General features: G+C 45.5%; 1 protein-coding gene across 11 annotated transcripts in view; it reads right to left on the bottom strand.

The window, feature by feature from the left end:
• PCDH15 (protocadherin related 15) overlaps nucleotides 1-24,239 on the bottom strand; it is a 1,072,490-nt gene that overhangs the window by 127,198 nt on the left and 921,053 nt on the right. For all 11 annotated transcript variants that reach the window (XM_068951042.1, XM_068951049.1, XM_068951046.1 and 8 more), the window contains 2 exons: nucleotides 19,757-19,836; nucleotides 15,645-15,738 (listed from right to left, as the gene is read on the bottom strand). In XM_068951042.1, coding sequence (XP_068807143.1) covers nucleotides 15,645-15,738; nucleotides 19,757-19,836 — 174 coding nt within the window. The remainder of the gene's footprint in view (nucleotides 1-15,644; nucleotides 15,739-19,756; nucleotides 19,837-24,239) is intronic.

Genomic DNA, 24,239 nt, shown 5'->3' with positions numbered 1-24,239 from the left:
ACGGAGAATTTACTCGAGCTGCATGGACGACACCTGCTACTTCCTGTCTTACAAGATACTTCAAGACTTTGGGGTCGGTCTTTCATTCTGCGTGGGGAAAAAAGCTAAAAACGTCAAAACGTGCCAGGAAAACAAATGAGGAAAGAAATTACTGAGTCAATCAAACCGTGCTAGCGTGATGATGAGCGTCAGTGCGCACTCACGCTACCGCAGCTCCATCTCTCCATCACCCTCCATCCCCATCACGTCGATGGGCCGGAAAGGCCACGTTAGCTTTCACATGGAGAAGTATCCAACGCATAATCAAGCACTTACTTAACGCATGTAGGCTTTGATAAAATACGGCTCTGCTCCCTGCTGGAATTTCCTATCCAAGTACCGAATCCAGTAATCGGCGGCTGAAATACTTCATTTGTAGGTGTTGAAAGTTTGTTAGACCCCTTTTCACTGGTCCTGTGCACTGACTGTTTCAGACCATGAAGCAAGAGTGCTTTAAATCAATTCAGCAAATGCTAACACCTTCGCTACCAAAGATGCTTTTATTGCAGAAATTCTAATCTAGCATAGCAGCAAGTGCTATTAAGAACTGTACCAAACTTTAAGACTGCATTAGCAGCAGATGCATCCGCTAGCACTAGTTACCTTACGCAAGGAGTTGTTTCAGTACGTGCCGAAGAACGAGCACTGGAGTCTGTTCCTCAGGTTCCAAGTTTTGCATTACGGTGAAATACTCTGCTCAGTTTCAGCCTCACTAATGTAAATGTTACGCCAACCAGAACAGAAAACATTTTCGTATGAATAACAAGTATTGAACGAATAACGAATAAAGAGTCGGAGTTAATAATACAAAATTTCTGTGGCCTGGAACATGGGTTGCAGAGAGAAGGGATGAACGGTACTCTTCACTCACCAAAGAAAAGAGAAGTGTTACTGGGCAAAAACTGCAGTTTGAAAGTTATATTCCAGGAAAACCTTGAAGAGCAAGAATAGCGAAGGATGCACAGAGAGGCTTACAACGCCTTCCACGGGAGCAAGGTGACAACGTTACTATCTGTCGGGACTGATCCCGGTACAACCAATGCCATGGCCGAGCAGTGGTGGTGGCGGGGGGGGGGGGGGGGGGGGGTGCAAAGCCAACCTCTGGTGGCACCTTCCAACTCTGCTCCCTGTAATTCACCCTTAACTCCTTCTCCAAATGTATACACCTACTGTAACATTTCTTAGTCTGCATGAGCTTCCTTTCAGTGTTTTGTTTGGTTCTTATGCAAAGAGCTCCTCTTTGGTTCTTCTCCAAGCGGTTGCAACCAGAGGTGTGTGTACCTCTGAGAAATCAAGTATGACGTTTGTTTAAAAAAACGGCCAAGGAATTTGGAGTGACTATCCTTTCTTTTCTCTACTGGGCTGCATCAAAATCTGAATAAAATACAACCTAGACAAATTTATCCCTGGTTATCATTCAAGGCTTTTTTTCCTTAACTTCCACCGTAACTCTGAAAACATTGTTTCTTTTTTAATTCCTCCTCTTGCATGTAGTTACATCTGGAACCTGAGACTCTCAGAGCAAGAAGGGCAGAAGAATTTTCCCAGCCTTGTTTTAAGGCTGTAACGGGGAAAAAGCACTACAGGAATGCTCACTATTCCTACGTTTGAAATAAAAAAAATGCCTTTTTATTTTGTTTGACCACTGACAACACAAACAAGATTTCATTTGCTTAGTCTATCACATTCGTATACAAAAGAAACAGGCAAACAAAGTAAAACTATTTTTTGAACACAGCCTTATTTCAAGCAGCTGTTTTCCTAGATGGAGAGAGAATCCATTCAGAAGCTCAAGTCCCTGGGACAGACGCTAACATTTTAACCGTCTTTACAGGAACCCTGACAGAGGAAAAGTTTATGGCCATCTCAGGAGAGTGGCTTTTCGGAAACCTGTTCTGGTCCAGTGCCTCCCACGCGCCAGTCCTCGAGCGGATTTACCGCTCTGTAGGTCCTCCGCAGCAACTGCCCACGCTAAACGCAGAACCTCTCTTCTCATCCGCGTTGAGGGGCAAGCTCCCCGCGCTTGCCACATAGGGAAAGCATGCACGTAAGCACTTACAAGGAAAAACTCACGTATTCCAGACCAGCTCCTTACCTTACTTAATGGCATTTGGTCATGCTTTCCTTGCTGTGTCAGCCGCCAGTTCAATCTAATAACTTAGCCTCTGCAGGACAGATCCTGTAACAGGTCAATCTCCTTCACCTCCCGGTCCTCGGATTTGGCAAGCAGCCCAGTCTCGCTCGTACTGGAGTCGGCTGCCGCTTTCCACGGCTATAAATCTGGCTATCGTGCTTGCACAGTGCCCCGTGTCCTTCATTAAGTTGCTACCACCTCTGCTCGCAGGCTCCCTTAGCAATCCCTCTCGATACTGATCTAGCAAAGACCAGATCCCAAACGCACGCAAGTGCCATGAAAAATACCTGCGTGTAATACAGCTCTTTGAGGGCGAGAGTTTTTCTACAAGTTCTTGCAGAGAGGTAAATGCAGAAAGCTTTGAGAGACCCGTTCCACAACAAGCACCATCCAATAAGCACTTAATCCTTAAAAACCAATAGAGAAAATTTTTAAAACAGCAGCAACAACAAAGATGCATTTAGGCTAGCTTGTTACACTGGATTATGCTCAGTTATTTGCTAACTGTATCTGAAGCTATCATTCCCACGTTCAATTTATTTAAGGAAAACCTGCTTTACAATTCATACATCACTGTCAACACAAAACACGCTCCAGAACGTTCATTTCTGATGATGTGCAACGCACGCTGAATTTAAACCAATCTCCCTAGGCTGACTTGATTCCAACAGTATACAGAGTAATAAAATCTCCTAGATTTAGTAAACAGAGAAATAAGGCATGGGAAACATTGGCTTTAAGCAAGCGAGTACTTGTCACTTCGAAAACAATTTCTCTGCCATCCAAGGGAACGTTAACGGAACGTTTCTGATAACCTGCCGAACGTTGGTTTCTGCCAACACCGAATCAACCTACAGCAGCACTTAAAACGGCAACCAAATCAAGCGATGAAAGTGCTGGGTTTTTCTTATAGTTCTACTACTTTTATACCTAAGGGCATGTCAAGAGGTGTGCGTGGGCTCACATGCCTATTTCAGATATACCTATCAACATGTTACGGGGACTCAGAGGTTACGAGCGCTTCTAAAAGAAAGTGTTTTTCTCCACCTATTCTGGAAGTATGCTATTAGCAACGTGACCCTGCCAGTATTTCTTCATGTCTTGAATAAAGAGAACAACTTTTCTTCCCCTCAAGTGCTCGTGAAATCCAGTCATTACAATATTATTAATTGCAAATACAGAGCTTGCTGAAATAACAGAGCGAGTCTAGAAGGGGTCATTTGAAGATGTAGCAAAGGAGACTCAGCTTTCGCCTCAGAGGAGCAGCAGCAGCAGCAGCAGCAGGCAGAAAACGCTCAGCAACGCTCAACACAACCTGAATTTTAAGATCCTGTTTAATATCTTTGTCAGTGACCTGGAGGAGGCGACAGTGCGCGCTCTCCTCCTGACTGCGGCTGACATCAAACTGCGGGGGGAGCAGCCAGTATGCTGGAGGGCAGAGGTGCCGTTCAGAAGGACCTCGATGGGCTGGAGGAACGGGCCAACAGGAACCTTCTGCAGTTGAGCAGGAGCCAGCGGCGTGCCCCAGCAGCAACCAGGGACAGCAGAGTCCCGGGCTGCGTAAACTGGCACAGCCAGGAGAAGCAGGGAAGGGGTTATCCCCCTCTACTCAACACTTTGCAAAGCACATTGAGAAACTGGGTGCAGTTTTGGTCCCCCACCCCATATAGGAAGGACATGGACAAACTGGAGCCCATTCAGCAGAGGCCACCAAGATGGTTGGGGCTGCTGCAATCGTCCCGCGAGGAGAGGCTGAGGGAGCCGGGCTTGTTCAGTCTGAAGAGGAGATGACTTTGGGAGGACCTAACAGCAGCCCCCCCAATACCTACAAGATCATCATCAAGACGATGGAGTCAGGCTCTTCACAGTGGCACGTGGTGGAGAGACAGAGGAGAAACATTGGGCGTAAGTTGAGAGAGAGATTCATATTGGATATAAAGAATAACTTTTTCCCCGTGAGGACAGGCAGGGAGTGGAGCAGGACACTCAGAGAGGTTGTGCAGTGTGTCCGTCCTTGGAGGTTTTCAGGACGCAACTGGATAAAACCCAAAGCAACCGGGTCAGACCTCAGAGCTGGCCCTGCTTTGAGCAGGAGGGTAGACTAGAGACCTCCTGAAGCCGCTTCCAACCTGAATTATCCAATGGTCCTGCAGGAAGACTCATGGGTACGTATGTCTCAGTATTTCTGGGGTAACATGTAACAGCCTACTGGTAAAAAGTGCTGGGAAGAGGTATGAGGGATTACGAATGAAAAGAAATTGAAGGAGAAATAAGTGAGAAAGCAATGAAAAGCTCTCCAAAATACAACACGATGGAAAAATAAAAAGTTTTCTGTACGGCAATATGAGTGTGAAAGCAAACGCTTTGCTCTTTTTCTGTACGGCAATATGAGTGTGAAAGCAAACGCTTTGCTCTTTGCCCTCAAAATGCAGACAGATGCTCAGAACCCGGCCTCAACATTCCCCAATTGAAAAAAATAAAAAACCGAGTTTTTGAAGCCTTCATAGCCTAAACAGGGTTTACTTGAGAAATGAACCGAATCGACTACCGGCCTGACCTTTTGTGTGTGAAGGGTGAAAGCTTTCTTGAGCTATTCTGTAAGTTACTCTGTAACGTAGGGTATGACATTTCTCTGTCAGTAGAAGGATACCAAGTCACAGAAGAGCCCCAGGCTGACAAAGAGTGGGAAGACTAAAGGGATTTTACTTAGCCTACTTCTACCCACCCCCCCCACCACCAAAAAAAAAAAAAAGAAAATTGAAAGTTTGCAGTTATGGGTTAGTAGTAGTAACAGTGGCATAGCGCTCTCTTCCTTTGCATCAGGAAGAAAGCACGCTGGAGTACTCGTATTCCTTCTCGATTTCAGAAACCTTCTTGCTAGTAAATCTGAATTCTGGCACCATTCCTCATCCTGCTGAGGAAACACTACATGAAGCGCTGGTCAGTAGCTACCTTTTTCTCCGAGTTGCACAGACCAGCAGCTCTGCCAATAACACAGGAAGCTGCTGCAATCAGAGAGTATTCAGTGACATCAACATTTCTGTATCTCCAACAGAGGGCTCCCAAGATTTCCTTAAGCTCTCTGGACGTCATGGCGTAAGACTGACAATGCTCTCCTAAAATAGCCTTTATTAAACAACCAGAATAAATTACAGTGCCTTATTCAGAACTGCAGCACAGAGCAGTACTGGTAACATCACGATCATTCGTCCTGCGGATAATGTAAGAAGTCACCAGCACCACTAAAATCACATTGACAAAATAATCGCTGCTTCTAAGCTACCTACATTCAGGGCTGGCCATAACCTCTTTTCAGGCTGTCGCCGGGACGGAAAATAAGCAAGCAAGCAGACGACCGCGGGTCATAGCCTTGGCTGCTGTAAGAAAGGGTATTTCGCCCACCAAAAAACGCGCGAGAAGGCCCCTAGGTAACGAACGCTTGCTTCTGGGATAAGCAGCGTGCTGCAGAGAAGACAAACACCCTGAGAAAGGGGCACTGTACTTTGTATGAAGCCCAGCTCTTAGTACACTGAGAGAAGCTCATCATTTCTTACCACCATTTTCAACTGCAGGTAACAGCGGCCGGCTGAGATTGCTGCTCCGAGTGTCATGCAAATCCAACGCTTCGTTTTCTGCGTAACTAGCCTAACTTCTTCTGCCGAGGCAACGGCACCAACAGAGAGGCGGTGATTCTTCTAGCCCTGCCACAGCTCATCTGACCAAAACCTTTAAGGCAGCAATGGAAAGCGTGAGGCACTGAGGGCAACTCTTAGCTTTGACTACTAAAGAATCAAAATTTATATGGGGAGAAAAACAAGCTCCCAATCACGTAGTCAGTCACTTCTGCAAAGTCAGCCGCCTTCTCTTGTTAGTGGGGGGAAAAAAGATAGCCGAATTGCACATCTCAAGAGCCTCAGGAATCAGAAAAAGCGTCATTTCTTCTCACTCCCTGGTTCTCGAACTTCAAGTGATGCCTCGTGTGTCCGGAACCCTTCTGCCACCTCCCTACAACATTGCTAGCCGTCCTCTTCTTTCGGTTCTGGTCTTCTACCGCCACAAGGTGACCTGCACGTGGCAGACCGCAAACAAGGCAATGCTTCGCGTTACACTGGCAGCACGATGCAGATTTTTCCCTGAGAAGTTTGGGGAAAAACAACTAGTACAAAATGTGAAGAAAAGATGCTTCAAGAAAATCAGTTGCAGCTAGAATCATTTACATCTACCTTCTTGACTACATACACACGCCATTTTGTTTGTTACACTCCTTAGTGAAAACAAATGGCATCTCAAAATTTGTATGGATTTATGGAAAGTCTCAGTCCTCTGCAGAGGATCCTAAAAGAGACGGTGAAGCAGCAGTTTCCCATGAAAAAGAGCTGCTGTTTTGCCAAAAGCTCTTAGCACGTGTTTAATTGCCACTGGAAGTTTCTTCAAGCAGAAACTGCAGCGGTTCCCCTAAGGGCAGAGAGAGGAAAAATGAAGGCCTAACTCGTAGCAGCTCTTGTAGGTGAACGGAATGGATACTCAGGAGGCGTATACCAAGACAACGCAGTAAGAATCCCTAAAAACTGCTCCTAAGGCGACGCGTTTCTGCTAAACGTTTGGCAAGCGCGGTTTGGCAGGGAGAGTTGAAGCTCTTACTGGAAACTCGCACGGGGAAAAGCGAGTACAGCCTCGTATCGGGCACTTCCTACTTATTACTGGAGCAAGCCGTGTTCACTTCTCTTTGGTAACAAACAGAAGTCAAACAAAAGACCAAGAGCCGCAATTCACAGCTTTCTTCGGGCCACTAAAGTAGTTCTTTATACATGTAACTCTTCCTTAAGCAATAAATGTAACATTTACATAGACTCCACAAAGATCTTTTGTCCCCAGTATGCCAGGCCCTGATAAATGTTACAAATGATAAATCTGAAGGAAATTTCACTTGTGACTTATTTTATTTGTACCCTGCCATCTAAATTGCAGTTGGGCATTGATGAGAGCGTTCTTTGCCTTGGAGAGGAAACATTCTTAGCTCTGATGTCAAACAAGTTTATTCATTTAGACAAACTCTGAGACAAACACTACCATCTCTAGATATAACTAGCTCGCAAATAATAAGATCTGAGGCAAAGCCCGGGGCCCTACGTGATCAACAAAGAAACTGTAAATAGTGCTTCTGTTCTACGTATCAGAACTTATCTATATTCAATTCAAGAAAGCTGTGCTTTAAGTTGTGATATCCAAAATAATAGCCATTCTTTACCAAACAGGGGAACAGCTGCTCAAATATCAACATAATGGGAGGGAGGAGGACTGGAATAAAATATATATTAATGGCGTAATAGGTGAACTGCCACGCTAAGTTAGGCGGCCCAGGGGAGCGAGAGCACGAGGAGCGACACTGCTGATGGGAACCTAATAACAGCCGGTAACCGAGGATGAAAACGGAGTGCCAAAGTTGGCAAAAGCAATGGGAAAACGCGCAAAATTGGTTATGGCCTCGATCGCTGACTTTTTCCTGGCCACGCAAGCTGCCTAACCGCAACAAGCAACGTCCACCGGCCCACAGGGGAGGCGAGCACGTTACTCTTCTCCAGCCTGTTCCTACCAGCAAGGCTGCAAGCCTCAGACCTGGCTTCCTTCCGGCGTAGGGTACGGGAACTTTAAGAGCAGTAGCTACTGACCCTCTACACCTCTCCAAGTGGAGAAGAAGGGGCCAGCTGGACTGCCAAGAAATTGAGGGGAGAGAAGAGATTGAGCCCGAAGGGAAAGACAAGGCTGAAACTTGTCAATAACGACGCTAATGGAAAAGGACCAAGAAAAGACTGGAGAGAAAAGAGAAACGCTGTCAAACACACAGAAATGAATCCCCACAGCAACCGTCCCCCATCGCAGACTAGCATTCGCACATCCAAAAAGAAAACGTAAAACATGAGAATTTAAGAGGGAAACGGCACGTGTTCAAGTGTCCTTGACAAACGCACGGGACTGATGGGGCACGTCTCTCCCATTGAGCCAGTCTCCAACCACGTAACAGCCCCAACTCCAACCCTGCCTATCTATTCGTGACATCCCAAGAGAACTGACCTGCTGCCCAAGCAGCTAAAAAGCACCTCAGTATCACAGCTATGAAACATCGCTACTGGGTCAACCAGCTGCAGCTGGTAGCTTACAGTCAAAGCCGAATTACCCAAATTTAGAGGACGCTGTGAGCACCTAGCAGAAGGCTAACATACAAAGCTGGTAACGTTTGTGGTACAGCCTGGAAGCGACAAAGCCACGGAAAAGCAGAGCTGCATCTGAACTAAAAAGCTCAGGATTTTGTGCCTTGATCACAAAGGGACAAAACCGCGGCGGCTTTACCGAGAGGTTTCTGTGCCGAAGCAGAACCTAGGAGGGTCCACCAAACAGACCAGGAACGTGGGCTGCCCTCGCTTGCAGCTGCAATGCTCCAAAACTTCTTGCACAGGGCTCGTTTTTTTACTTAGAAGCGGAGAGCTATTTCTTTACGAGGACTGCTTAAATCACCCTTTCCCTGTTGATGTTCAAAATGAAAGCTTTTAAGAAGAATATCAGGCACACAACGCTAGCAGACAAGCTGCACTGTACTCCCAGACACGGGAGACCGCTACAGGCTTCAGTGAAGCCTCCTCCGGCTCGCTCTAATACAAGACAGAGCTGCTGTTCTGCTAAACCAAGCTGATGCTCCGGGAAGACCCTGCCCTCATAGAAGAGGAAGTCTGACCTGGCAAATCTTTCTCGCGCTAACTGAAATTTACAGATCAGTGGGATTTTTTTTACGGCTTTCTCATTGACAGGAAAATAGTAATAAGGGTTTGCTTTCCTTTAGTTGCAGTGTGTATCGCCAAGAATAAAATCGTTTGAGGAGGAGTTCTTCAGGGCAGGAATTGCAGAATCATTTTCCCGTTCATCCTGCTCCTTTTCATGTAGTTAAGGACTACTCATTCCCACTGCACCAACACATCAAAATAAACGTGCTATATTAATGACACATTAAGTTTCCACAGTATGAACAGGTTCCACTGACTTTTCTTCTTAAAATCTCGCTTTACTGATTCCAAAGAGGTAAGTTAAGTGGAACCCTTTTTAAGCGAACGCCTTTTTGCACACAAAATCTTTGTTCATTGAACATTTACTGAAAGACCCACTCATTCTTTATTCCTAATAGATAACGGAACTGCTGAGGAGCAGACGTAGGTAACACCTACGCAGCAGCAACAGAAAATTTACTGTAATTCATTAATTCTCTGTATACTACTGAAGAAGTACATCTTTGAGTTACCTTGCTCTAGCACTGTTTGTTCCAAGGAAGGTAATTAATTTAAGTGTCATGAGAGACAGCTGCTCTCAATTATTAATGCTCTTCTAAGATGACTGAAATAGCCAGGTATAACTTACATGATGAAATACAGGCAGCGCACCGAAATGAGGCTACTTATATTTCACTCGGCAGCTGAAATCTCACCTGAAGCGCTGGTTGGCTCTGATCAAGAGCAAGACACGACAAGCAGGAATATCGCGCTACCGTCTGTATCACAAGGTGAACGCACACTAGTTTTCAGGCCCTTCTGAGGGCACTGCTGCGGCAAAAAGACAACCGTGACCTTCTAGGTGCACCGCAGGCTCACGTGCTCTAGCGCCAGGGATACGTGCTTCAGAGTTTCTGAACTTCAAACCTCGCTGTTTTAAGCTCCTGCACTGAGTACAGACCCACGAACGTTTCTGCCACATTTAAGGGTTAAATATCGCAGCTAAATATTGTGGCTAACTCCTAGGCATCCAAGTGGAATCTGGAGTCCAGCGCAAGGCACCCAGAAACGCACAGCAAGCACAAAAAGACTTAACGTGTCTTCTAAAACACCAGCTGCTCAGTATTTCCTGGGTATCACAAAGAGACGTAACAACGGGCACCAATACCATCAGCGTCCTTTAGCTGAACTAAAAACGCAGGCTGCAGACGCCTGGGATGTCGACAACACCCCCAGGACGACCGTCGACTTTCAAGGAAACCTCACGACTAGCTGCTGACTGGCTTTGCGAACTAGGTACTACGATGCTTGGTTTCTCCAAAACCTGGGCAGTTCCCTGCACGAACGAAACAGCAGCTACAGACACATTTAAAACCCAGCAGAAAGGTATTTCTGAAGCGTAGGGAGCTCTTAGGTGGATATTTTCAGGACCGAACAGCTGCACTTGGTCTTAACTCCTCAGTTCTGCTCTGAACACTGCAGGTCTACCCCTAAATTACTTAACGGACCACCTGAAATTCCTCCTCCTTCCGGTGTTCTTCCGGTAAGAAGGCAACACAGTGGAGTTTCTGGGGTTTTTATATACATGCACTGACATACACAAACTCATGGAATTAAAGAATACATAGCACGGAATGCTTTTTTCTTCCTTGCAACAAAAAACTTTAGTATTTTCATTCCTGACTTCTCCCTCTGAAACGTAAAGGGATGAGAATTCTGGCCTCGAGATCCCACCTAAAACCACCAGAATCTGCGAAAGTGATTTGAGCTTGGTATCTTTTTTTTTTCCATTTGCCTGTTATTTGCCTGTCCATCTACAACAAAGCCTCACTACTAGGGAAATAACAGTATTTTCCTGAGTGCTCAACGAATGCGTGTTTAATTGTTTGTTGCATTGTCTTGTTAACAGTAACAGGTCCACCATTATTTCAAGGTCAGATAACAACTAGGGCCATTAATGCTCCAGGTCACCAAGCAGGACAACAGTAACTCAGAAAGCGCAGCCAAGCACTTGAAACAAATCGGAGCTTTTTAAGGCAAATGAAAGGGATAAAAACATTGCCAGCCAGACCACACAGTTAAAGGGAAAGCTGTATTGCTCGGTGAAGGCCTAAGTAGCTCTGTATTAATTCTGATGGAATAAGCAGCCCCAGAAAGCCGAAAGGTGTCAAGATCACTGTCACCACACAATATTAAGCACCTAAATAAGCTTCGGGGCTTAGAACGTAGAAACCTTGACTCCTTAGTGCCACTGCAACACTGTTAAAAGTCTTCTGGAAGCCTTTATTAAAAAGGAAAAAATTGAAGTACCTCATTAAAACATTGCAAATTTAAGGTCTGCAGAGCAGAGACATTTCAAAAGCAAAACTCTCTGTTCAGCAGACTTTACAGATGATGGGCACAGCTAACTCGGCTTAAAAAACATGGGGGGGGGGGAAAAAAAAGAGGTCTGACGCCACATTGGCTACTAGTCTGACATCTCGTGCAGTTTAGTTTGCTGTATCTACACCATCTCCTTCTGGAGCAGAGCAGGCAGAGCACACAGGGCCAGCCTGGGCTGCCTGTAGCTGCAGGGAAGACTCTGGGGCCCCTAGAAGATCAGGCATCCAGTAAATCGTGGCTTTGAAAAACTAATGTTTCCTACCGCCAGGACTGCAGGAATAACCACGTCTTCTGACGGAAAGGCATCCAGAGGAAACGCTGCTCCCACCGCTCTGCAGAATTGACAGTGAGTGGTGTTGAGACACCAGCGCCGGGGCTGCTGTGTCCGAGAACTGCAAGACTGCATGGGAAACGTCCTAACGCCTGATCGTGCTGACCTCGAAACTCCTGAAGATGCAGCAGGAGTGGCAAGAAAGATCCACTTTGGCAGGTCGCTCAGTGCCAGAGAGCGCCCTGAGTGAGAGGGCTGCAGAAGGCGGCCAATGTCAGATGGGTGTTAGAGGTAGGAAAGATAGGAGTCCTTCTGGGTGCTTCTTCCCCTTTGCTTCATGGGGTGAGCTCATCCCAGAGACAGCTAAGCCAGTACTGAAACGTAAGCTTCGCTCACCTAACGAGCCTCTGCTAATCTCCGCAGAAACAAACTTTCTCACTGTTGCAACACTGACGTGGAGAAGAGGAGCGAGAACGTCATCACTGTGAGACAGACAACCGTCAAAGCGGTTCAGGATAAATTTCATTTATCATTTATCACTCCGTTTATCCAAGCCGAGAAATTCAGCCACTGCCAAAGAGGGCAACACATCCCTTCTAAAGCATTTCATCTCAAAGACAGGGTTTTGTACTTTTTTTTTTTTTTTTTTAAATAATCAGTTAAATGAGATGAAGTTAAGTCCCTTTGAAACCTAGCACGTAACGTTTAAAAATCTTCGTTCACAACAGAATCTAGCTAAAAAATAACAGGTGTATTTAAACGCCTTAAGTCCCGTTGACAGCTTCTCAGGGGGAAGTTGCAACGAACCACTATTTGCATGTATAAAAGTGATTTATCTCTTCCACTGTGCAAGGGTTTTCCACATACCTGTTATATATCTTTCTTCCCGAAGGCTATGAATTATACAATCTGATTCACAGTTAAATTGCCAGTGAAACCATAGCTGACCCTGCCTTGAGGAGGAGGTTGCATTACACCCCCTCCTGAGGTCCCTTCCAAACTGAAGCATCCTAGGATCCTACGTCTGTTGTTCCTAAGGCCTCCTGCGCAACGGAAAGGTACAGAGCGTACAAATACCAAATTTTCACGTTGCACCTAAGGGCAAAAACTGTGCTAAGGGAGGGGGAAAAAATAAAAAGAAAACCAAGAAAAAACCAAACAAATATAGAAAAGACTGTATAAAACACGAAACCTTGCTTTCTGGGTACGTTTGAGAACATTTAATTCGTAGTTTCAAGCTATTACTACGATTACGAAGTTCTTCGTCCTAAAGAGACCATTGCCTTCCAATTTAAACCAGTTACACAGAAAAAGGTCCCCCCTGAAATTTTACTGACTTGTTGAAACAAGGCATCCACGTCCCTGACGAGAAGATTTGGCCTTATTTTCAGCCGACAACTTTAAATGCTCCCCTGACCCAGAAGCAGCAGGAAAGAAACCTGCTAATTAGTAGGGAGTACATCAGAAAGAGCTGGAAAGAGAAAGCTTGCCCAAAGATGGAAGGAAGCTTTGCAAATCAGCTGAAAACACTATTGCCTGACATGGGGGGTGGAGGGGGGGGCACGAAGATTTAATGAGGGCTTAATGAAGATTTAAATAATTCTTGTGCATAAAATAAAAGCCAAAAGACTTTTACAACATCATCTGCGACACTCATCGCCCTGCCCCAGCAGGAGGCAAGGCCAGCCAACTCCTCACCTGCTTCTTCAGTGTCCTGTCACCCAGAGCTAAGTGTTGAGGAGCAGTCAAGCAAGCCACGGTGCTGGGTAATTTTAGGAACACGTGGGCCTACCACCAGCAGAAAGTATCGCAACAGAAGCAAACACAGCCACAGCCAGGTAAGAGAAAGTTCAGAAAACAAGCTACACACACCCAGCAGCAGAAAAGACAACGCACAAAACCTAGAAAATGCAACTAACGTTTCATTGCAAGAAAACCCGTCAAGAGAAACACCTCCCAACACACACCATTTAAAATTCTGCTAGAACCACACACAGTACTGAGGGAGGCAAACTGATGACGAGATGAGCAGGAGAGTGGATTTTTTTTTTTTTTTTTTGCTAAGTAGATGTTGCTATTATAACAAATGACTCCAACCACCAAAACATTTCAGTATCATTCAGTATTTCTTCATCTAATGCTGTTTTGCTCTTCTCGCTGCTTGTCAGGTGACTGTTCTACTAGCAAGAGCTGTGTGAAGCCTATCGATAAATGATAATTTTCATTCCACTGTTGCGCAACCACGAGTATCTGTTACAACAGTTCCTTCAGCTCTAATTATTTGATTTCCTTGCAGGAGTTCTCTTGGATGCTTTCTCTAAAAATCACTTAAAAAAAATTAAAAAATAAAAATTTCACATCGTACCATTACAACTACTTGGGAGGCTTCTACCATTATTTATTATCTGTATTACCACACCTCTAGGAGCTCTAGTAGTTCATCGTGCTAGGTGATTTATTATTCCTTTATAACATTCTTCTGAGGGTTATAATGGGACAGATATCCAGTCAAGTTCTAAGACAAAGGGAATAAATCTCTAGACGAAAGGAAGAGGAATACATTTTCAGTAACCTTTCTATGTTCCAGATAGTATTTCAGCAGCACAACACAGAGCGAGACAGACAGGTTTTCTTTTCATCTCCAAATTCCACAGCTGGGAGTTAGAGATGAAAGCAACCGAACTCACGGCAGCAGTCAAGAACGGAGAGTAGCTCGCAGGTGACGAAAATGAAATGTTAAGAAAAATCATTAAAGAGAATTGTAACCCATATTTTTAATGGAAAAGGGGTAGGCTCTGTTAAATGCTACGGCAGTGTACGTAGGCTCTAAAACTCTCTGTTTACTTTGGGAAAAATTCTTGCGAGCAGGAAACGCTGAGCAGGAAGGCCGGCTGGCTGGCTGGCCTTACAGTTAAGTTCAACGAGCTGAAAGCGGGAGAACGCAGGTGCCACGGAGTGCACTATTAATGCCTATCGATTCTTCTCTGCTGCGGCCAAGACAGGATGAGCGAGGGTCCAAAACACAGAGCTTTCATGATCACTCCTTAGTGAGCTGGCAAAGATCTCTCTATTTCAGTCTTAAAGCTGAACACCGCCTTCCAGGATAGCCCAGATAATGCAGAAACAGTATGTGAGGACCGACGTGGAACATTATTTTAATCTCAGATACCTAAGAGACCTCTCCACCTATACTATTATGCCCCGACAGAAGTCTGTAGGAGAACTGCTGCGCTCCCAGGTGTCTTGCACAAACCCGACTAAAGGATGCTCCTCTCTCGGCACTGCTGCAGGCTTTTGGAAAAATCCTATTTCCACTGCCTCTGCTTGATAACTCAGTATCTATTTTTATATAACTGGCCACGGTTTCGTATGAAAACCAAAAATGAGAGTTTTGTTGCATTAAACACAAAAGTGAGCGTTAGTTTGCTGGCTCAACTGTGGGGTCACTGCATGCCTGATCAATGCCGGCAGAACACGGGGTCGGGGGGGGGAGGAGGAGGAGGGGGGCACAGGGAATCACCTAAGATATAATTAGAAGACTCAACTAAACGTCTTGAAAAAAGGCTTTACTTTAAACCAAATCGGCAAGGGCACTACAGACTTTTCTCGAGAGCTTAAGAAAACTGAATCTGAACAAAGCTTTCAAGTGCAAATTCTGAAAGAGGTGTAACGCATGTGGCTCGATAAAGCACAAACGTAGGACATGGCTGCCCACCTAACCCATCTGCAGGAGAAGGTAAGTGGGAAGACTGGCTATTAGCGGCAGACAAATTAAAGGGTAAGAAGAGGCACGTATTTGCATATCACACACTCTTGACTGCAGTGGTCCTTACTGAAAAACAACAAAAAGGCAGACGTAGCAGCGAGGTCCGTTTGCTTCAGGATCAAAGGAGGTTAACCAACAGCGCATCGGAGGTATGTACAAAAAGCTTTCTGAGATAAAGGAAAATCATTACAGATTATAGATATATTATATCCAGACCCATATAACAGTTCGGACAATTACACTAGCTCAGGTGCCATCGTTAGTTAACAGCACATTTTCTTAAGACAGGAAACTCACCCCATCTGGTCTGCCATCTGAGGCTGTAACGATCAGAATATAGCGGTCAGTGCTTTCTCTGTCCAAGGGCTTCCCTAAGGCCAGCAGGCCAGAACTAGTAATAAAACAAAAACATAACGTGTTATCAACAACAGTTTAAAAACATCTGCAAGCACTTTTGTCCCACTACCTGGCGCTTTCCCTTTCAGCAAGTTAACACGCTTTCCGGCTTTATCGCAACCGAAAGAACGCTCTGCGGAGGTGAAGGCTCCTAAAAACGACGAGCCCGTTTCTATCGCTTTCCAGTCCAACATGTGTGCAGTTGAGAATTAAAACAACTAGCTGGTGATACATACAGGATCATACAGAAGACAGTCCCCTACCGAACACAAGGCTGTCAGCTGCGAGAAAGCTGTACTGCTGGAGCAAAGGGCCGGGAGGGGTTCACGGGCAGTCCGTGAGCAACGGAGGAGTCCCGATAGCCCTGAGGTCGGTTACAGCACCGAACTCTGGGAACGGGACACGCGTGGCGCTACGTACGAGTCTCCTTAGGGTCCTACCGGGACAGGCTACTTACTTACGTGTTTCGCGTAACCGCGGCAGAAGCGCTGCAATGGGCTAGCGCCCTTTCGGGGCGAGCGCAGGGATACTACGCTCCCTAATAATAAAATATTGGCATCAGCACAAAGGTGGCGGGGAATGAGTCAACATATTGGGATTATTAGCGCTCATTTAAAACAAATAAAAAAAGGCTATTTAGAAGCCATGCACCAATAATAATAATAATAAAAAAAAACCCCGTTCAGCTGTTGGAAAGTGTTGAAAATTACTGTAAATACAGATTAAATAAAATGTAAGCTGGATTTTATCTCTAAAATGATCCGATTTCCACCTGGAGAGGTCTGAAAGCCACCTGGAGAGGTCTGAAAGCCACCTGGAGGCGGTCTGAAGTAACCCAGGGACAAGATCCCACCACGGACTGAACTGCTACGTTAGGAACCATCAGGGAACCATCACTGCTGACTGATGGTGTCTAAGCAAGCTAAGCCCTGCTTAACTGGCCCAGCAGGTCCTTCTGTGAGCAGCTCTAAAGCTTTGTGCTTCAACTAAGGTTTCTCCATGTTTCTGGTGTCTCCTAGAACATGGCCGAGGCTGCAATAAAAGGACATATCTGTTAAAAGCCACCCGGTCCACAGCTGCTTTAACAGACGTACACCAACATCTAAATATGAATCCAGGACGATAGGACTCCTCTTGTCGCACGGCTACGCAGCTTCTGCCATGAAACACCACCGGACACGGCACGGGCACCTCGTAGCACTGCAATGAAAGCGCACTACGTGATTTTGCAGCGCTCGGTAGGCTGTGATTTTCCTCTTTTAATGGGCACATCAACCAGACACAGCCATTTGTCAGGCACGAGGGTTAAGTTTTACTGGTTGAACTCGCATGTAGAAGCGAGCAAGCTAAACAGCTATTTGCTCAGAAACAGGTTTTATTAAAAAAGCCACACCCAAACCAAACAAAAAAAAGGAAAAAAAATCTCAAAAAGAGTTTTCACTTGCTGTACTGCTTCCGGACTCTTGGGTGTATGCGATCTGTACCTAATGGTGGTTTTTCTGTTTGAGATTATAAATTCCTCCAGGATTTCTGCTGTAACTTCTTGCCCTCGGAGAAGACCTCAAATTTTTCCATTTTCGAAAAAGCTGGTTCCAGGCTAAGACTTTGACCAGCACCGCTCTCAGCAAAGACACATAACCAACACTCCTTTGGCAAGCTGTTGCAGCAAGAAGCCTCTTTAAATAGATCCTACAAGAGGAGGCAGTATGCGGGAAACGTAACTCTTCCCTAGGACTGAAAGCTTGGCAGACTTAAAAAAAAAAAAAAAAAAAAAAGAAAAAAAGAAAAAAAGAAAAAAGAAAAAAAGAAAAAAAAATCCAACTGCAGTAATCAAAGCAAAGAACATTTCAGGAGATGCTATATCCTACCTCTCTCATTGCTACACAGTTAAAACATAGCCACTTGAGTCTTATTTAGGCTTCCTCAAACAAGGGAAAAGCAGCACCCCGGCCATCCCGGCAGGGCTTTCTGGAGGCTGCTAAGAGCCAATGGGAAACAACCGTCTAACGAGCAGGTAACTGCTACCCACTTTGATTTTGCTTTTTCCAGCCAGTTCGGGAAATCAATTAGCTACCATAATCAACCTTTATCACACGTATTTTAAAGCATTTGTTCAAAAACCGTTGTACTAGGAATACGAGCAGAAGAAATCACGAGGAGAGGAACAGCGCACAGAACGTAACGCACCTCGTTTGTTACGATACTCGTGCACAAAAAGAGCTGAGCGACGAATAACACGTTGGCAGCAAGCAGTGCTTCGCTAACGCTGACCTGCGGCTGCACGCATTTATTTCAACTGTTGCGATATCTGCACAGCGTCATACTGCCTTTGTGGTGTCTTTCTCCTTAGTGCTTCAGCAAATGCAATATACTGTCTCCGTTTAACCAGATCAATAGCATTCAAGAAACAGGCTGACTGATATGAACTACTGCGTTTCACTCGAGGATTCAAGTGTACTTGCAGTCACTTAATCCCCCAGTTCTTGATCTTCCCTTTCCCTGGGGAACATCATGAGGTGCCTAATTACGACAGATTGGGCTCAGGTTGCATCTGCCGAAGGAGAAAGAACAAAAACGTCTCACCGTTCTCAGATTTTGAGTACTAGATAAAGCAGATCTAGGAGACGGATCTAAGACAGGCAGTATCACCTAGCCATGCAGCCCACTGGGGAATTATACAGGGACTAACTGGCGTGCACCAAAACGCAAGAAAACAGTTCAGATGGGAAAGATAGTTCATTTGTGATGTTTAAAATATACCGAAATGATATGGAAAGCTCCTTTTTAAAGGGCTTGTTTCAAAAAAAGCAGGGAGAGAGGGGGGGATAAAGAATACAGTTATTCAACTTAGGATCGTAGTCTCCACCTCAGATCTCAAGTACAGTAGTCTTTCGTAACCAAAAAGGTATCAATAGTTACATAAAACTGAGGTAAACGCCTACTGCATGCACGTGCCAACCGCATTAACTATCTGCTTCATTTAACATCAGTCCTGCTTTACTCTACTACCGAGGTATTCCAGCACCTGGGAAAAAGCAAGTGGATAGCGAGGGGTGGAGGGAGAGGGGAAGAAAAGAAAACTGCACAGACATTTTGCAGGAAGACAAGACACAAGGAAGGTGACTCTTCTTCCAAGAGGTCTCCTCTCCACCAGGAGGCAACAGACCGAAAGGGAACAAACTTTGGCGTTCGTACCCTAACCCGCAGCACACCGCGGGTGTCCTCGCACCCCCAGACCTGGGCCCAGAAGGGACTTGCTGGGGGGTGAATTTCGGGGGACACAGAGCCAAGGTTTCTCTTACATTCATCCCCAAGCGATTTGATCCTCAGGATGCGCGAGATGCATCACCGTCAGTAATTTAGAGCTTCCTCGGATAATACAGACCTGCTTCTTCTAGTACCACCTCTCCCTCGCACCAAATGAAATGAGGGTAATTTCTGCAATTATACGCCCAACAGGAACAAAAGGGCTGCAGGGGTACTTCTGTCCCATCCTCTACCCTCACTTTTCCTGCCAATAAAAACAATATTCTGGACGTAAACGGCAGCTACCTGGGTATAACAAAGAGGTTGATGGAGCAGGCCCAGACCTACCTGGCGCTCATAACTTCGTGTCAACCTCACTGTAGCTACGCTGGTGCTCAGCTGAAGAAAGAACGGTTCTGAAGCAACGCTCAGGGGCAGGAAATTAAAGTAAAAACCATCCCTGTCATCAGCGAATTGCTGACCAGTATAAAAGCTTGCAATTAATCCCTGGCCACTCTTTCTAATGGAACGTTTCCGCCTCGGCGAGCTCTACCCGCCAAAACGTTTCAGACAAACAAACAGTCCCCCCTCCCCGGGAACAATTCCTGAGCGCCGCCGCTCTCCCAGGGCTCTCGTTGAGGTCTGAGGGGCGGTCGGAGGAACGGCCGAACGTGTCTGATGAGGAGCCTTTTGTTTTGCTCACAGCCCGCAGGTTCACCACCGGGCTGGGAAGTCACGAGTCCCGTTCTCAGGGTTTTACCACTTACCTTTGAGAGAGATTAAAAACTTGCTGAGGATCTCCGTTCTGAATGAGGTATCTTATCGGGTCTCCCTCTCTATCAATAGCCTTTAAGGAGAGAGAAAAAAAAAAAAGAAAAGAAAAGAAAAAGGATAAAATTATGTCAGTTACGAAGCTTTTTGTTTTTTTCTCCTCCCCTCCTCCCTTTCCTTCAAACTTTCAAGTGGAAAATTAACCACTGGAGTATCGTAACAGTTAAAACCCAAAGCGATTTAGTGCTTTACCCTGGGAAAAAACAGTAAAACACGTGAATTGCAAAAAGGCAGAGCAACGAGCTCAAGAGCGGCAGGTAGGATTCAGCGCGAGACAAGTCTACACGGAAAAAAAGCTCAGGAGAGAGACCAGATTTATGCCACCCATCTTTCAACGACCATCCTGTTTCTCATCTATTTTCCTGAAGCGTTTGCTGTAGACCACAGCCAAGGACTGTGTGCCTTTGGGCCGACCATCCCAAGGCACTTCTTAGAAGAAAATAAGACAGAACAAAGGAGAACAAGCGCCACTATTAAAAGCACAAACCATTCCAGAGCACTGCAGTTAAAGTACAAATTTCGTACTCCTTGCTGGGCCGGACGAACGGGACCCGGTGTAAAGAGGAAACAGTAGCACAACTATATGGGGACGTAAATCAGAAAAGGTCAATGCAAAAGCGACAGAAACGGAAAAGACTGCAAAGGATAAAACCAGAAATGTTCACATCAGAGACAACACCTGCGGAGGGCGGCATCCTGCCACGCTACCAAAGCAGAGAGGAGGATGCCGAGAAGGTCCAAGTGGGGAGTTTCAGCTGCAACCAAGCCACTAACAAAATTAACCGTGCCAACAAAGGAGTAAAATCTCAGATTGGAATAGCGAAAGGATAAGGCAGAGAACGCGTACGCCAATAGAGCATCTTTAATGCTGAAATAAAAGCCTGATGAAACTCGTCCTAGTGCTTAAAAACACGGACCGAAGCAATCTCAAAGCCATCGGCAGCTTTCTTGGAAAACTGACGGAGGACCAACCTGCAGAAGGGCAAACCCGAGGAATATCTGTCGCAAAGGACAGAGCCAGGAAATCACACACCAGGCAGGTGGAGCTCAATTCCCAGGGGAAAAAAAAAAACCCAAATAATCAAATTTTTTGCAAGTGCCCAAGATGACAACACGGAGATGGATAACAGCAAAGCGACATTTCTCAAGAGCAAAATAACATCAAACCAATCTAATTTCCTTTTGTAACAGGACAACAGGTCTTGTAAACAAGGCAGGAGCTGGGGATGCGATGCATCTTAGCTGCGCTAAGGCTCTTCAGACCGCCTCCCGGGACATTTCCACAAACAGGCTAAGAAAACTCAGGCTCCAGAGGGAAGATGGGACTAAGCTAGAACAAAACTCATCACGAAAATTATCCTCCTGCAGCACTAGAGAGAATTCAGGGTTGAATTCAGTCCTGCGAACACGTCTATTCTGGTTCCAACAGCACTCAATGTTTGCATTAACCTCAGAGACAAAACGGAGAACGTATTAATAAAATCTACGGGTGACCCAGAGTGGCAGAGGGTGCCAGGACAGGCTACGACCCAAATGCAGACGCTCTGCTGATACGAAGGGATGGGATTTTACTCAGCGAAGGCAAGTGAAAAATTCTTAGCCAAGAACACAATTAAAAAAAAAAAAATTCTCTTGGCTTCCTTCAAACCAAACCCAACCCAGCAAGTTACTACGTATGGTTAAATGCATGCAAAATACGTAAGTAACAAGACTGAAGACTTGCGCACCAGCAGAAGCCATCTATACCGTTCTCTGGAAACCTCTGTTTCAGGGTCACTTGCATACGGCGACTTCAGACATTGTACGTAACGACCTCAGGTCGCCTCCTTGCGTAGGAAGCATCAGGACCACGACAACGGGTTTATTTCCGTTTCTCAGACTCTCAGAAAAATTAGACTATTTGCATACTTTAATTAATAATAGCTGGCAGAACGTGAAGCAATAAACGCCTCCGAGGCATGCAATAAATTCTGAGGCTTATTTACAGATGAATACAGTGGAGAGTATTCAATACTGCATTACTTCATGTCAGAGGTTCGCAAACGCAACGCCGGTCACAGTCAACTGGGCATATTTTAAAACACGTAATAAATATAAGAAATAATTTTAACTTTCCTTCATCTTCAAAAAAAAATTCTAACAGAAAAGGAAGCAGAGCACTTGATTTTTAGAGCACGTGCTCTGAAGTACAAGAGGTATATTTAAAATTCTTGCATTTGTTTTGTTATTTATATCCTCTTGAAAGCGTCCCAAGGTTTTGCCGATCTTCAGATTTGCTAACTCAGGACCAGTCAAGAAACTTGCTTGATCCCTCCCAGTTTTTGTAATCCTTAAACTGTATGCAACACTCAAAAATTCAAAAGGGAGGAATAAAATTATAACCTCTGAACCTTACTGCACAAAGCTAAGTAAGGCCTTTAATCCAAAACACTTACTATATTGATAAGATTACTCACGACAGTGAAGGTCAGCATGAAAATATACACGTGAAACTATCTGTAAAACATCTGAGGACTGCTGTGTTCCATACTACCTACTTACGGACACTATTTTAAGCGGCTACTAAAATTCCACCAAAAAATACAAGACGACTAACGGATAACTGTGTTTGCGTGGAAAAGACAGCGTAAGATTTAACAAGCTCCAATACTCATCAGTTTATGAATGTTTAAAATGTCCTGGCCAATTTTACATGAGGAATTAAAAAAAAAAAAAAAAAAAAAAGAGGAAGACAGAAATATACTGCACGCAATAAAAGCCCTTTAATACAGATGGGCATATTAATGCAGAATGAGGCAGCTGAACTAGTGCTATAAAGGCAAGGCATCTGCATTTTATGTTCAGAACTGTCAGCCTTGCACGAGAAACAGTCTTTGACTAAGCTGCAACAGATGGAGTCTCACATATTTGTGCTTTAACAATTAAGTATTTTTCACCGACAGAAACCCCAAATCTCAACTCAACTCCTATACAACGTATTGGTAATACAAGATACATCTCTGCTGCAGTAATAATAACTGGAAGACAATGTTTTCTAAGCGCTTCCCAAGCCCTCAGAACTAACGGAGGCATTTCACTCTTTTCCGAACGCGGAAGTCGCTCATTTATGGGGATCTCGGCCGTGCCGCAAGAGAAAAGTCACTGCTGCATCACCGCAACGCTCGCCAGCCTCTTGGCTGGGAGCAAAGCAGCGGGCAAGACCGCCGCCTCTCTCCCCTGCCCTGCTCGGCACAGGGTCCCAGATGTAAATCTCTCAGATTTGCTTAGCATACTTGACCAGGGCCGTCTGCAAAGGAAAACAAAATCTAGCTACAACACTTCATTTTTAGTGAAGCATTAATGCAGTCAGATGACTCCAAGAGGATCGTTCACTTCCTAATCCCATTTAAATCACACAGAATCCAGAAACACTAAAACTTGCTACCAGCTCTCGCGGCTCCAAAGATACCCCAGGCCTTCAGCTGTGTTTTCTAGCACCTGTCAAGCAAACACAAACGTTTCTGCTTCTCAGCATGCTCCGGGCTCCTGTTTTTCTTTGGTGCTTCCAAAACCAAGCTGCTCCCATCAGAGAGGACAATTCACCCGAACAGCATGGCTCTCCAATCCTAAACTCGCCGCCAGCACTAAAGATACGCCAGCAATTAATTTTCAGCACTGAGCTACATGAGTCACCCTCCCTCCCACCGCGCAGGTGGCTATCACCTTGACCATCCATAATCATCTTAACCTTTCATCACTTTTTCAGCAAGCTACTTCAGTAGAAACTTTCCCATCCACCTGCACCACTGACTCAATTAAAGCGCCTGTATCTCCCGCGCTTTGGGTGAGACCGTTTGTTGTTCTCCCACCGCGCAGAACGCACAGAGCCGCCCTCAGCTGCTATGAACACACACAGTTCCACGGAGTTCAACAGACCTCAACGGCGCTACGTTGATTTAAGGCAGAGAAGGCTCTGTGTATGTTTGCTCTCGAGCCCGGGTGTCTGTTTTTTCCCTCTGAATGGCTCTACACGCTGTCTGAATAATGTTTATAGGGGGAGAGGGAATCACGCTCAGGCGAGCGCGCTGTACCAAGCCCACTGCTCCTCCTTTTCTCCATAAATCCATCCCTGCACCGCTTGAGGCCATAGCTATTCCATAATAACACAAAGTCCCCGATCCCCACAACGTCGACAGAATTGCAACCTGCCTACTCATTTTCAACAGGTGGTTTTCAAGACGCGGCAACCGGACACGGTAAACACGCCAGGAGAAAGTCGGTCCTTTAATAATGCAACGCCACACCGGGAAACAACCCGGCTCCGAACGCCTGTTAGTGCAGCACTGTTTACAAGCAACACCGGCCAGCGGAAGCAGGCAGCGAAAACCTGCTTTTTGATAGCCAGCAGCAGGTAGCTGTTATGTGCAGCGATGGAAATAC

The sequence above is a fragment of the Struthio camelus genome, chromosome 7 (assembly GCF_040807025.1).
Source record: "Struthio camelus isolate bStrCam1 chromosome 7, bStrCam1.hap1, whole genome shotgun sequence".
NCBI classification, from domain to species: Eukaryota; Metazoa; Chordata; class Aves; order Struthioniformes; family Struthionidae; genus Struthio; species Struthio camelus.
This window is presented reverse-complemented; position numbering and strand designations above follow the sequence as displayed.